The 14,515-nt window shown below is 39.6% G+C and overlaps 1 protein-coding gene across 2 annotated transcripts in view; it reads right to left on the bottom strand.

Annotated features, from left to right (window-relative positions):
* Window positions 1-14,515, bottom strand: part of CADPS2 (calcium dependent secretion activator 2) — a 644,998-nt gene that overhangs the window by 410,315 nt on the left and 220,168 nt on the right. For both annotated transcript variants that reach the window (XM_060244821.1, XM_060244822.1), the window contains exon 7: window positions 7,504-7,615. In XM_060244821.1, coding sequence (XP_060100804.1) covers window positions 7,504-7,615 — 112 coding nt within the window. The remainder of the gene's footprint in view (window positions 1-7,503; window positions 7,616-14,515) is intronic.

The raw sequence follows: 14,515 nt of genomic DNA, 5'->3' as shown, positions 1-14,515 counted from the left end.
CATTACTCAATTACTAAGTGGTGGTGCACTGTGAGGAAGAAAAGGCGGTATTGTTCAGTGAGGGGAGGAAAAAATCTTTCATTAGGTAACTTATCATTAGAAGACATTTGGCTCAGAGTAGCAAAATGAGTTTTGATTGCTGTAGAAGAAATTTCCAGATATGAAGCCATCCGCTAACGCAAGCCAGAATTACAACAGCTAAGATTACATTATTAAAGCATTATGTGGACACAATGTTCTGCCCAGGAATATCACAGAGCCACTCTCCCTTCTCTGGCTGTAGTAACGAGTGGACAATAAACTAGACAACTTGGTAAAGAAAAGTTGTTTAAAAATATTAAATTGAACAATCCATGTCCAAATCTTTCTGCAGTTCTGATGCATCTCAGTCCACAAGGCCTCATTCATTTCAAATAGGGGGTAATTTTTTTGTATGGGTGTCCCTTTCTGAGGGTTGTCAGCTCCAGACTGGGAAATACCTGGAGGCTTTGGGGGTGGAGTCTGAGGAGGGCAGGGTTTGGGGAGGGACTTCAATGGGGCATACAGTCTACCTTCCAAAGTAGCTACTTTCTGCAGGTAAATTGATCTCTGTCACCAATAGTTCAGTTGTAATCCCAGGAGATCTCCAGCCATCACCTGGAGGCTAAGCAACCTAGTGAGAAAATACGGATAAGTTTCAAAGGAAAAGCAAACAGCTAACATGTCAGCAAAGCTGAAATTTGCCAAACAAAATTATTTTGAAAATGCTAGTAAGCCAGGAAGGTGGCTTGCCTATAAACTTAAGAAAGAAAATGCAAAAAGGACCATCGTAGCTTTGAAAGGAGAAGATAACAAAGAAAGACATACAAGGCGAGAATTGGCAAAGATGTTAGAACAATTTTATAAAAAATTATATAAGCATGACCAACCATCTAAAGCAGGGGTGGCCAAGCTTGCTTAATGTAAGAGCCACACAGAATAAATGTCGGATGTTTGAGAGCTGCAAATAAGGAAGGAAGGAAAATAGATGAAGGAGGCAGAGGTGGAAAGAAAGCAACTTTAACTTTAAATGCATTTTCCAATCCACCAGCTAGCTTGGCTTGGTGGAGTGATTTAAAGAGACAATGCCCTCTCCAAGCTGGCCAATGGGGTGTGGTCTTTGAGAGCCCACAATATGTGTGAAAGAGCCACATGTGGCTCCCAAGTTGCAGTTTGGCCACCCCTGATTTAAAGATATCCAAGCAAATTATATTAAGCAACATAATTTAAAAGTTTTTACAGAAGACTTTAAATGATCCTATAAAAATGAAAGAACTGGTTGAAGCGATAGGAATGCAAAAAGATGGGAAAGCCCCCGGTCCCGACGGCTTACCAGAAGAATTTTATAAAACCTTTGAAGGCTCTCACTCCCATTCAAATATCTTTTAGATAAGATATGCGAGGAAGCAATGATCCCTCCTCCTTGGTAAGAAGCTCCTATCTCTCTTATTCCGAAGAAGCGGTGGATTTGAAATATATTAAGAATTATAGACCTATTTCACTTCTAGGTGTAGATTAGAAGATTTATGCAACAGTTTTGGCACAACGTCTTAAGAAAGTTTTACCTTACTGTATTCGTCAAGATCAAGCTGGTTTCCTTCCAAAAAGACATTTGAATAGTTATGTTAGAACAATATGTAACATGTTGGAATATTATGAAATGCACCCTGATAAAAAACTGGCACTAATCTCCCTTTGATAATGTTAATTGGCAGTTTGTGAACGTAAGAACATAAGAGAAGCCATGTTAGATCAGGCCAATGGCCCATCCAGTCCAACACTCTGTGTCACACGGTGGCAAAATTTATATACACACACACACACACTGTGGCTAATAGCCACTGATGGGCCTCTGCTCCATATTTTTATCTAAACCCCTCTTGAAGGTGGCTATGCTTGTAGCTGCCACCACCTCCTGTGGCAGTGAATTTCACATGTTAATCACCCTTTGGGTGAAGAAGTACTTCCTTTTATCCATTTTAACCTGTCTGCTCAGCAATTTCATCGAATGCCCACGAGTTCTTCTATTGTGAGAAATGGAGAAAAGTACTTCTTTCTCTACTTTCTCCATCCCATGCATTATCTTGTAAACCTCTATCATGTCACCCCGCAGTCGACGTTTCTCCAAGCTAAAGAGTCCCAAGCGTTTCAACCTTTCTTCATAGGGAAAGTGTTCCATCCCTTTAATCATTCTAGTTGCCCTTTTCTGGACTTTCTCCAATGCTATAATATCCTTTTTGAGGTGCGGCGACCAGAACCGCACACAGTACTCCAAATGAGACCGCACCATGTGCTGCAACAACTGGAGGAAATGAACTGTGGAACTGAATTTCTAAATAAAATCCGAGCTATATACACATATCAAAGTGCAAAGGTGTTAGTAAATGGAGTCTTAACTGAGTCAATTGAGATACAGACAGGAACTAGACAAGGTTGCTCGCTATCTCCATTGCTTTTTATCTTGATTTTGGAATTACTAAACAATCAGATTAGGGAGAATGCAAACATTAAAGGCACAAGGATTAGAGGTAACCATACAAACTTTGGGTCTTTACTGATGATTTAGTATTTATACCAGAACGACCTCTAGATTCTGTTGATTACTTGATGAGCAAATTAGAACAATTTGGTGCCATGGCAGGTATGAAAATTAATTATCAGAAAACAAATACTGGGAAATGGTACATGAGGTATTGCAGAAAGTTCTGAAAATGCAAATACAATTTGTACCAGAACTGTTTTTATTGAATAACTGTCCCAGTGAATACTCAAAAGAAACAAAACACCACAGCAGCAAGGATTCTAATAGCACAATGTTGGAAACATCAAGAGATGCCAAAAGGACAAGACTTAATTGAGAAATGATTTGAGACAGCAGAACTGGACTCAGTCTGTCTCTCTTTTATTGAAAGGCAAATCTACATTCCTCATTCAGGCACAGTATCCCTTACAATATCTTTACACAAAACTAGACTGTGTACTAGATTCCTCTGGGTGTATATGATATTCCCGCTGCTTAGTTTTAAATGATCTCTGGTTCCGGGATCCGTCATCTTGGCTTCAGAGTTGCCTGCAGATGCTCTCCGAAGCAATTCTGATTCTGGTCGTTGGAGGGGTGTCACCAAAGTGATACCCCCAAAGAGAGGGCTTGTTGAGCCTTCTCTTTGGCATGGGAATTCCATGGGTGGGAGGGGGCCAAAGGCAACGGCCCCCAAGACCTGTCATGCATCCCGAAGCTCCACGGCTTTGAATGCTGAATCAGCAGAGAAAGACTCCCGAATGCTTCCGCTTTCCTTTTTTTACAGTACGCTCTTTAAAGCAACATTTCTCCACATCTAAAGCGACAGCTCTGCCTAACAAGTAGGTGTTTTATCTTCTACAACTCTACCCCCCTGATGGGCCATTTAACATACCGTCAATAGACTAGCTCACGGATTACTTCAAAAGGCCTCGCAATGTGATGAGCAATCTTAATTATTCAAACTGGCTTGAATATAAACACCAAAGTTGACCCGGACCTTAATTGGACATATAGCACAAAGATTATCAAGAATCTGCAAAAGGATCTGACTATAAAAGGGAAACACAGAGAGTTCTGTCTCCTTTATCTGTCTGTAGCTGATGGAATGTCTCTTAACAATTTCTGTTAAAGTTGCTGAAGAACAAGAATCTACAAGAGAGAAGTGAAAAATAATCTGATTTGAGAGACTGAGCTTATGCACAATTTGAGTTTTAAAATGGCATCATTTAATGAAATGGCACATGGAAAAGTTACCCGTGCAGATTTCAGATCTTTAAAGGAAGATTTTATTTCACTTAAGCAGCTTCTTAAGGATTACTTCATGTTTACAGCTAACTATTTGAGCGAAGAGGATTTAACAGCTAATGAAAGGGCAAATCTACAGGAGCCCTGCATTACAAAGATTTAACACCTAACGAAAGGGCAAATCTACAGGAGTCCTGCATTAATAAGAGTGAATCAGTGGCAGTGAAAACAGAAGGGGAAATGGTGATTATGCGAAACAAACGAAGGGAAAAGAAAATGGCCACATCTGACGCATTTTTAATTCTTCACCGGATGCTGACCGTCAACAAGATCAACTGGAGAAGGGGATATGGCGAAGAACTCTTTCTTTGGTGGTTGAGGAGGTGGACCATGTTGAGAAGAAGAAAACTGCATTTCAATTGTCTAATCTGGTGTTGGAAAACAATCCATAAAAAGGTTTTTTTCTGCTTTGGTGAATGGCTGAATAAGGAACTTGGACTAAGGAATGTAAGATGACATTAGAAGATAAGCTATGGACAAATGGGCTGCCTTGGATATAACTTGGATGTAGAAACTAAAGGAACATAAATGTTTTTAATTCTGGGGAAGAAGGACTTTGGAATTTGGGTCTTTTTTATGTTTTGTTCCCTTTATTCTGCTTTTCTCCCTGGTGAATAGGTAAATATTGATAGTCTGCCTTTTCAGAAAGATTGTTGCTAAGGGGCGAAAATAGGTTTTATGGTGGAAGCTAGATAACATAATGGTTTCAGAGACCCACCCCTAAAGGAGAATTTGAACAATTTGGTAATTTGGTAGAATTGATTTAACATGTTTGCAGGAAAAAAACGTTTTAGTTAGAGACTGATAAAGTATTTGACTATATTTGAGATATGTTATGCAATTTCATATGAATAAAGGAAAGATATTCATGTGCTTTTGTGGTTAGGCTTTTGGTTAAACTAATAATCTAATTTGTGCTTGTCATAACTGCAAATTAATTTAGTAACACTGGAGGATGAGACAGGTTGATTTGTGTTTAAGAAGAACTGTTTAGTTGTACAATGCTTTACTAGTTTACTAAAAGAACCATTCTTTTTTTTTTCTCTTTGTCCTGGTAAAAGAAAAAAGGAAGGTATCATTTAATGGAGATTTTTATACTTGTAGGTAGAAACATTAGAGTATTATATTGAGAGCTGGAGTTATAATTGATATATTCGTACTGGTTTCTGTTTTCCCCATTCTGTATGTTCCCATTTCTTGCTTTCCCCTCTCTTTTATGTATAATCTGCAATGCTGCTGTCCTGTAGTAGTTTAAATCAACAAAACTTTTTAAAAACTAAATGATCTCTGTCTCTCCACTTTTCTTTATGCTATGTCCTTTATTCTAAATAGAAATGTACTATGTAGATGTCCTTTGCCTCCCATTTCTGGGAACGTGGTACAAGACTAACTGATTTATACATAGGCTTAAAGTTCACAAATGAAACACAGACTAGGATAGGTGGACCAAGAAAGATTGTACCGCTGTAGAGGGAGCAGTTTGTATAACATGCTGAGAATAATGAGACCCACATGTACAAAAGCCATCTGAGATGGGAGCTGCGATATAATAAAGCCTCTGTGCGGGAGCTCAGTTAAAATCTAAATCCTGCAAATCATATTCAGATTGAATGGACTATGCAACAGTTTGTTCTATGTACTACCATTGCAGCCTGAACTGTCACCAGCAGAAATAAGCTGACCAAGAAGCATTCTTTGAAAATAGTAATGACAAAGAACCATCTACGTTTAGAAGAGTTAGCTTCCAAGATCTATCCTCCCTAATAATGGCAAGTATCTAAATATTGGCAGAGCAGGTCTTTCTTATTCTCTCCTCTTACTATTGTGAAGCAGAGAAATAATGAGGTCCGCACAGACTTACTGGTTTGAAGCGAGGTTTCCTTTATGGTACCATAAGCAGAACCCAGTCAGGCACAGGCCCCCAAAATAACTGAGATCCATTTCCTTGTGTGCACACAGTTTTCAAGCAAGCAAATAGGCTGGCGCAAGCTTATCAGATTTCAAAGATCCCGCCTTCACAGAACTCTTTCTAGTAAATTTCCATGACGTGGTCCCCTTTATTTATATACAGCAAGTCGCTTGTAGGAGGCTGTTCCCTTATCTAATCTTACAGCTGGAACTCACACCCACTGGGCAGTAGAATCAGTTTCTAACGGCAGTTTTACAACAGACCCCTCAGTTTGAAACAAAGCATATTTTTACTCAATATGACAAATATTATTATTATTGAGGGTATTAATTAATTATTCAGGGGCTCCCCTTCAATTGCAGTCCACTGAGGTCCCCTCCCCAAATCTTGTTCCTGGGAGTCAAAATAGAGATGTGTATCTGAATCCACCCCCCCTCCCCTAGGAAGGGACTAAATACCAATATTCAGGGGTATTTGGGTCGCCAATGCCATTTTGCGATTCAGGTTTTTCTACGGAAGGTTTCTTTAGGGAGTGGGTGTTTTTCAACCAAATGACACAAAACTGTAGAAGACTTAGCACTGCCCCATCCACTAAAGACTTCCCAAGTTTCAAGCAATTTGTATCAAGAGGGTCTAAATCTTATGGGCCCCTGAACAATTCGTCCCCAGCCATCCTACGTGTCCCCATTATTTCTTATAGGGGAACTATTCAAAGACACCAGTTACCAAACACGCAAGTGCATCCACTTGCCAAAAGCTTCCAAATGCAAACAGGATCAAAAATCCCGACACATCCAATGTCAAAGCAGAGATCCCAGCAGAACCCAGAACCAATGTGGCAAACCCAGCAAAACCAACAGCTCTTCATCACTGGAGCTCCTGCCCCCGCCTACCCCTGGGAAGAAGAAACTCAACAACAACATGGCTTCTTTTTAGGGGCTTTTTTTCTTTTCTTTTTTTAGATCAGCTTCTATTTGTTTTAAATTGATATTTATCTACTTTTCTAACATCTCTTGTTGTTAAAAATAACATTTTTAGCACCATATTTATTTATTCTCTGCACAGAAGTGCTCTTTCAAAATCTTGATCTCGTTTCCTGGTAAAGCTGCCTTCCTTTTTTTCACCCAGAAAACTTGTAAAATTTAAGGATAAATAAGTCTAGGAAGCCATAAAATGCCAGCCCTTAATATTTTCAGAAATCCACAATATTACTCAGATATACCTGACAAATACTAATAACACGTTTTTCGTGTGTGTGTATTATAGCAAAGGAAATATCCAAATGTACATCCCTAGTCAAAAGACCTTTAGGGACAGCATAACGCAAAGGAGGGGGCCTGCAGTGGGAAAGGGTATCAGTCGACATTGCCATCCCTTCTCTGGCAAATGGAAAGGCCTTTCCATCACCCCCCCCCCCCCCCAAAAAAAAACCCAACAAGAATGCATGGGTGAACTCACACCACCAAGTTTACATTCTTCTAAAATGTGCCACTCCATCAGCAAAAAGTCAGCTTTAGTTTCTGACCTTTTCATGTAAAGGTCCAGGTATGTGTGAATCATACAGGACAGATGTCGCATCATTTTCAACATGTTATACTCACAGAATCTCTCGTCTGAAGTTAAATCATCAGGAGTTACATCATAGTTCAATGATGCAATAGCTAATTTCCATGGTTTTCAAAACCCAGATGCTTCCAGTGGGTCCTTCCTTCCACCAGCATCTTAAACTAGTGACAATGTTAGTACTTACTCTTCCTAGCTCCTTATCTTCAAGTGCCAGGACTCCAGTGCTCTCTGTAAAAAGTTTAACTTTGACAATGGGCCGAGGATGAGTTGTGGTGAAATCCCCTTGAGTTCCCCATCTGTAACAAAGAAATGACAAAATTCAGATTCCATTACAAGCAAATATTGACAAAGTGGCCCCATATGGACCAAGTCCCTGTAAACAGGTGCAACATTTTTACCTCCCTACAAAGAACATACCTCCATCTGACAATTCAGCTCCCAGAATGAAACAGATTTAATGATTTTCATATATTAGCTTTATAATTAAAAATCATCTAACGTCACAGATGGCATAATGGGAGACTGACTATACTCAGGGAGTATGCAGTATCAAACAGATGGATTTACACAAATTTATGTTCAGTAAGTTCCTATTTTTCCACTAGACACTAGGATCAAAGATATTACATTAAACTTGTTTTTCCCCTTCCAAGCATCTTACATAATTTACTAGTATAAAGATATAAGCAATGTTTCACCAAAACGTTGTTTGGTTTCTGTTGCTCTGATGGAGGTACCAGCACCAGCCTCCAGGTATGTAACGTCACCAGTCTATAAATGTTTGCCATAAGAAGAAAAGTCCTTGCTGCTGGATTTTCTGCTTGAGCACAACACTTCCTTGTCAAATACCAAACTTCGTATAAATCATTCAAAATTCATATCTTGAAATGATGTATGAAGTTGGTAATGTTAGTGGAACCGCACTATTGTGTAGGTGAAATATTGTGTAGGTGAAGTATTGTTGGTCCCCAATTTGGAAAGCAAAAAGCCTCCACAAATCTAAATCCAAGCCTCCAACCAGCACAGAACCACTTCATGAAACGTATGTAAAAGGCTGTATAGCAGTTTTGAAACATTTTCACATCAACATTTGTACTGGATAAAAAAATTCTCAAAAGATGGTTGGGATACAGAAAGGTTAGGAGAAATATTCATCAAAAAGTTTTCAGATAACATGAATAGTTGCATACAAGGAGAGTCAGCTATATTAATAAAAATACATTTTTCAAATATAAAAAAGGTGAAAAGGTAGTTCCCTGTGCAAGCACCAGTTGTTTCTGACTCTGGGGTGATGTCGCATCATGATTTTTTCACAGCAGACGTTTTACGGGGTGGTTTGCCATTGCCTTCCCCAGTTATCTACACTTTCCCCCCAGCAAGCTGGGTACTCATTTACCAACCTCGGAAGGATGGAAGGCTGAATCAGCCTTGAGCCTGTTACATGAACCAGCTTCCGCCAGGATCGAACTCAGGTCGTGAGCATAGAGTTCGGACTGCAGTACTGCAGCTTTACCACTCTGTGCAACAGGGCCCATAATAATAAAACATCATAATTACAACATTCAAGAATATTTTCCCTTTTTGAAAAATTAAACAAGATGTTTCAAGATATTCAAACAAAACAGAAATAAAAAGGTTATATATCTAGCATTAAGATAAATATTAACACTAAATTTAAGCCTTCATTATAACCTGCATGTTAATTAATCATTTATCATATTACAATTCTTATCCTTACAAAATATTTTAAATACTTATTACATGTCAAAATTTGTTGACAACTAAATGTACTGTGAAACCAGGAAGAAAATAATTGCCATGTGGGGAAAAGAGAAAGACAAAAAGGAAAGACAAAATACAAAGAAAACTAATGATACACCGCAGGATGGGATTTTATACATAAATACACTTGATAAAACTGAAGGATTCAATCATTTTTAATAATTTAAAATATTCATTTATTACTTCAAAAAACTCATTTCCTTCTTTAAGTCTGTGATTACAACAGCAAATTGCCTTGCTTCCTACAGCTCAAAACATGCATATTTGATTTCAACAGGATGTTAAAATGTATGCAACCAGTCACAGATCACAGCCTAAATGAACTACCAATGTATCTGTGGGAGACTCTAGATGAAATACAGGAAATTCCATCACAACTCTCCCCATCTCTTAAAGATTTTCTAAACAGCAGATACAGGGTCCCTCAATCTGCGCAAGAAAAGCAGCACTGGGCAAGGGAGCTATGGCCCTCTGCTAACCTGTAGCATCTTCCCAACGTACACTGGAGCAAACAGAACCACTGGGAAATTTGTTTAAATCAGGAAGGGGGGAATGAAGAGGGAAGGATTAATCTGTCAGCAATTACTACAGGTCCAGTCCAGATCTGGAGGCACTGGGGAGAGCAATGGTGGCCGATAAAAGCACAAATTGATTTGTACACTCCGCTCCTCGGCACCAAAGCTCAAAGCCAGACAGGATCGATGGGCAAAACCTCAGCACCCTTTCATTTCAATACAAGGAGGACTCCAGAGAACCATCTTGGAAGCTTGGAAGATTTTGAGGTCTCCTTTAATTAGTGGACTTAAGGGCTCCTGGCTTCTGTACTGCAGTTATCATCACGCAGATGCCGAGGAAAGTCAGTTAGAATATGAAGTAAGTCTGCCTGCCTAACATCTTTTTGTAAATATCTTCAAAACAGATCCTACTCAGAGTATTATTTTAAAGTTCATCTCATTAACTTCTATAAAGAACTGAAACTTTATTTTCCTGCTATCTCATTTTTTGGCGGCATTGGAGAATCCTAACAAGATTTACTGCTTTTTGTTAAAGGAAACATTTGTCTCTTACTAGGGCTTTTTTTCTACCGTACCTCAGAAGAACAGAGCTCCAGCTGAGGTGGCCAGGGCTCTGGCTGGCCCCGCCCACCATGTGGCAGCCATGTGCTTCCAGGCCAAGCGGTGTAGCCTAATATGCAACTGAGCTCCTGCTGGGCTTTTTCTACAAAAAAGCACTGCCTCTTACTAAGATAGCTTACTTTTCTACCTTTAACTGGACTGAGTAACGCAAATACAACATTTAAAAGAACTAATTTGAGATAAACTATTATTGGAACCTAGCAGCTTTTTCAGCGTTTGTTCTATCCACACCACCACCCCCATCTCGCAGCCTCTGTTTATCTCTTACTTTGGGAAACCAAAATATTGTGGTACACGTTTTGGAACAATGCCAATACTCTCCCTTTGTGCTATTATACAGTTTCCTCCCCCCCCCGCTTTATCAACAAGCTGGAATAAACCATCTCTATTGCAGAATAGGGTGAGATACAAATCTAAAAAATAAATTAAATTAAATTATTTTTCTACTTTTTTTTCTTTAAAGTAACATTTGGATTTTATGCTGCTTCTTCATTTTGCTGCTCTCTTCTGATATCAAATTGGATCTCAAAAGACTATTCTAAGAGCTTGTGCTCTTTCATGTGGATTATTTCTCATCTCATCAATATGAACACTGGCACATTAGTGGATATAAAACAAGTACTGATTCACAATCCTTTCCCATATTGATTACTTCCTGCACCATTTTGGATTATAAATAATCAGCAGAACACTGCCATATTAAAGGATATTAGTAGGTCTAGATGTGACACTGCCATATAAAAAGATATCGAATAAGTATTGATTTACAATCCTTCTTCATATTGACTACTTCTTGTACTTCGTGGCATTCCTGTCAGGACTGCTGCATTCTGGACCCATTGGAGTTTCTGGTTCAAACTCAAGGGTAGCCAGCATAGAGCAAGTTACAGTAGTCTAACCTGAAGGTGACCATCACATGGATTACTGTGGCTAGGTCCAAGCAAATAAATACATAAATAAATAAATAAATAAATAAATAAATAAATAAATAAATAAATAAATAAATAAAAAATAAAGAGCAAAAATATAAAAAAGGGTGGTACGAAACTCAAATGCACAATGAGTCACAACACATATATAAAGCAATAGGATTTCCTTCATAAACAATACAAACAGGCTTCCGGTTGTGGCATCTCAGCGTTAGGAGCAGCCCTCCACGGCTGCTTGTAAATCTGGCAGTTGGGGGGTCTTCTGGCAGGGAGACTTGACTCCAAGACTCTGGGAGGGTCTTGGAAGGCATGCAGATTGACAAGGCTCTGGAGTTTGGTGGCGACCAACTCCCTGAGCATCTTCCCATTCCAGCATCTGGAGCATCTCACCACAGGACTACCAAGGTCTAGCAACTCTATTGCTGAGGAAGGGTGAATTGGGTTCAAAGACTGCTCATTTCAGAGCCCAGAGCCCACCTAGGGTTGCTAGCCTCCAGGTGGGGCCTGGAGATCTCCCATTTTTTACAACTGATCTCCAGCTGACAGAGATCAGCTCCCCTGGAGAAAATGGCTACTTTGAAGGGTTGCTGTATGGCATTATACCATACTGAGACTTTTCCCCTCCCCAAACCCCATCCTCTTCTCGCTTCACCCCCAAAGTTTCCAGGTATTTTCCAACACAGACCTGGCAACCCTACCAGGCAACCCTATGGCCGAGGACCTGCCTACCTTAGGGACCGTCTTTCCCCATACGAACCCCAGAGAGCGCTGAGGTCAGCTGGGAAGAACTTTCTGACTATCCCCGGGCCGAGAGAGGTAAAGCTTCAGAGCACCCGTGATCGGGCTTTCTCTGTTATGGCTCCACGCCTATGGAACCAGCTTCCGGAGGATCTGCGGGCCCTGCCGGAATTTGAACAGTTCCGCAGGGCCTGCAAGACCACCCTGTTTCGATTGGCCTTCACCGACTAAGGGAAACTGCTAGTGAAACCTATACAATAGCACCAGTATATTAATTTTAAAGATTTTATTGATTTTAGAGTTTTAGTAGAATTTTAATTAATGTGTTAATTAGTTATGTTCAAATACCTTGTAAAACTAATGTATTGATTATGTTGTTAGCCGCCCTGAGCCTGCTTCGGCGGGGAGGGCGGGATACAAATAAAAATTGATTGATTGATACCCCTACCCCCCCAACAGTCACTTCATGGATGAAGAAAACTATTTCAAGGTAGAAGGCAGAAGGAGGAGGATAATAAAGATACAAAGAGTCCTTGGCCTTTTTGCTTCATTGTAAGTCCAACCTAATTTAAAAAGTAAACTTTATTTTTGATCAGACATTATTCACCCCTCTGCTACGCATTTCAGTTAATAAAAATGGAAGTCAAATGGAAACCTCCACCAACAATAATAGAACTTTTAACTGGAACACTAACTGAAAACTTTTTGCTCTGGTCTCTTTTCAGCATTGGGACATTGCAAACTGTTTCAGTATGGCATCTTGTTTTTAAGGTTTAAAGGGATTAAGAACATAAGAGAAGCCATGTTGTATCAGGCCAATGGCCCATCCAGTCCAACACTCTGTGTCATATAATGGCCAAAAAAAAATTATATATATATATATATACACACACACACACATATACATACATATATATATATATATATATATATATACACACACACACACACACACACACACACACTGTGGCTAATAGCCACTGATGGACCTCTGCTCCATATTTTTATCTAACCCCCTCTTGAAGCTGGCTATGCTTGTAGCCGCCACCACCTCCTGTGGCAAACCCTTTTGACTAACAAAAGGCCTTACAATGGTTGCACAATAATTTTAATCTAGTATTTGGGCTGGGTCTTCCTGGTCCAAATGCAGCACTCTCAATATTATACAACACTGGCTTTAGAGAGACACAAATAAATAACTCCATAATTACAGTCCCAGATCACTCAAGTAGTCTCTAAGGTCAGATTTAATATTCTTATGGATACATGTGTACTAAGTAAAATTTAATAGCATCTTTTATTTTAGGCGATCCCAAAGCACTGCAGGAAGCACTCAAGGGGAATTAACAAATTTACAGTTGTGTTTTTTAGTTTTGTGATTTAATTTAGCAAATGAACAATTATACCCTTGAAACCACACTAGACTTCCAAAAATATTTACAAAGTAAATGCACAAAGCACCATAAAAACAACTCTATTCTGGAAAACCTGGAGCCAATCCACACAACATTTAACCCAACAGCCACCACAGCATTCCTAAATTACAAGTGTGTAATAAGTTTTTGTTTTTACAATATGTCTTTCTTCGTGGCTCAAGGTGGCTTACAAGTCATAATTAAAAACCCATAATGTAAAACCTACAAAGTAAAGCCCCCAAAGCCCCCTCTACCTAGGTATTCTTCTTTATTTATCCCCATTAAATAAAGGCAAATAAAATGGCCCTGCAGTGCCTTTTAAATATTTATAAGACAGTGATCTTCTGAATCCTGGGAGCCAGTTCCACAGAGTGGAAATTACAGTTAAAGGCACAGGCTCAGGTCAGTGGCATCTTCAGCGGGCAGCATCCTCTAAGTTGCAGCCTCCTTGTGGTAAATTTCAGAAATGGGGGAAGGGGCTCCAGAATACCAAGACACTCACCCATTCAGGAAATCTATTATGTTAAACCAACCCCTCTCTGAAAGTGACCACAGCTCATAATGAGCTTATTACTAAGTCAGTCCAACTGGTCAGACCCTAAATCTTTCCCCAAGCAAAGTCAGCCTTTGAAGGAGACTGAATCAATAATTGGGAGGATTTGCTGAAGATAGGAGAGGCTTTCACCTTGAGACACAGGAAAGGAAAAGTCCCATGCTCGTTGAAGATCGCCCTCAAGCTTGCTCAGAAGTATTCAAGATCTGAAGGATGAGTTGGACAAGCAATTTTCTCTGAAGAGCAGCAGTTAAGTCTAGGGGGAAAGGCTCCAATAGGTTATTTCAGTAAGAGCTTTGAAAATCCAGGATTCTTTTTTCCTGAAATCTTCCAAAATTTAGAAAAATGAAACTCATTATGACATGAGCAGGTTCAGGAAGTCAACTTCAGGTTTCTCAGTCCTTCACCAATCCTGGACTGTTGGGCGTGTGTGTGTGTGATGTTGATCCAGGAGTCTTTCTTCTTTAGGGTGCTCTTTGACCCAAAAATTACTGGCACTGAATGTGTGGGAGGTGAAGGACAGCTTGGCTATCTGGCTGGTATACCAACCACCTGATGCACAAGCAGATAGCTTGTCAGGCCTATTGGAGGCTACTGCAAACTAGGCATTGGAATCCTTAAGTTGTGCTGTTGAGGGACTTTA

This window comes from Heteronotia binoei, chromosome 8, assembly GCF_032191835.1.
Source record: "Heteronotia binoei isolate CCM8104 ecotype False Entrance Well chromosome 8, APGP_CSIRO_Hbin_v1, whole genome shotgun sequence".
Lineage (NCBI taxonomy): Eukaryota > Metazoa > Chordata > Lepidosauria > Squamata > Gekkonidae > Heteronotia > Heteronotia binoei.
This window is presented reverse-complemented; position numbering and strand designations above follow the sequence as displayed.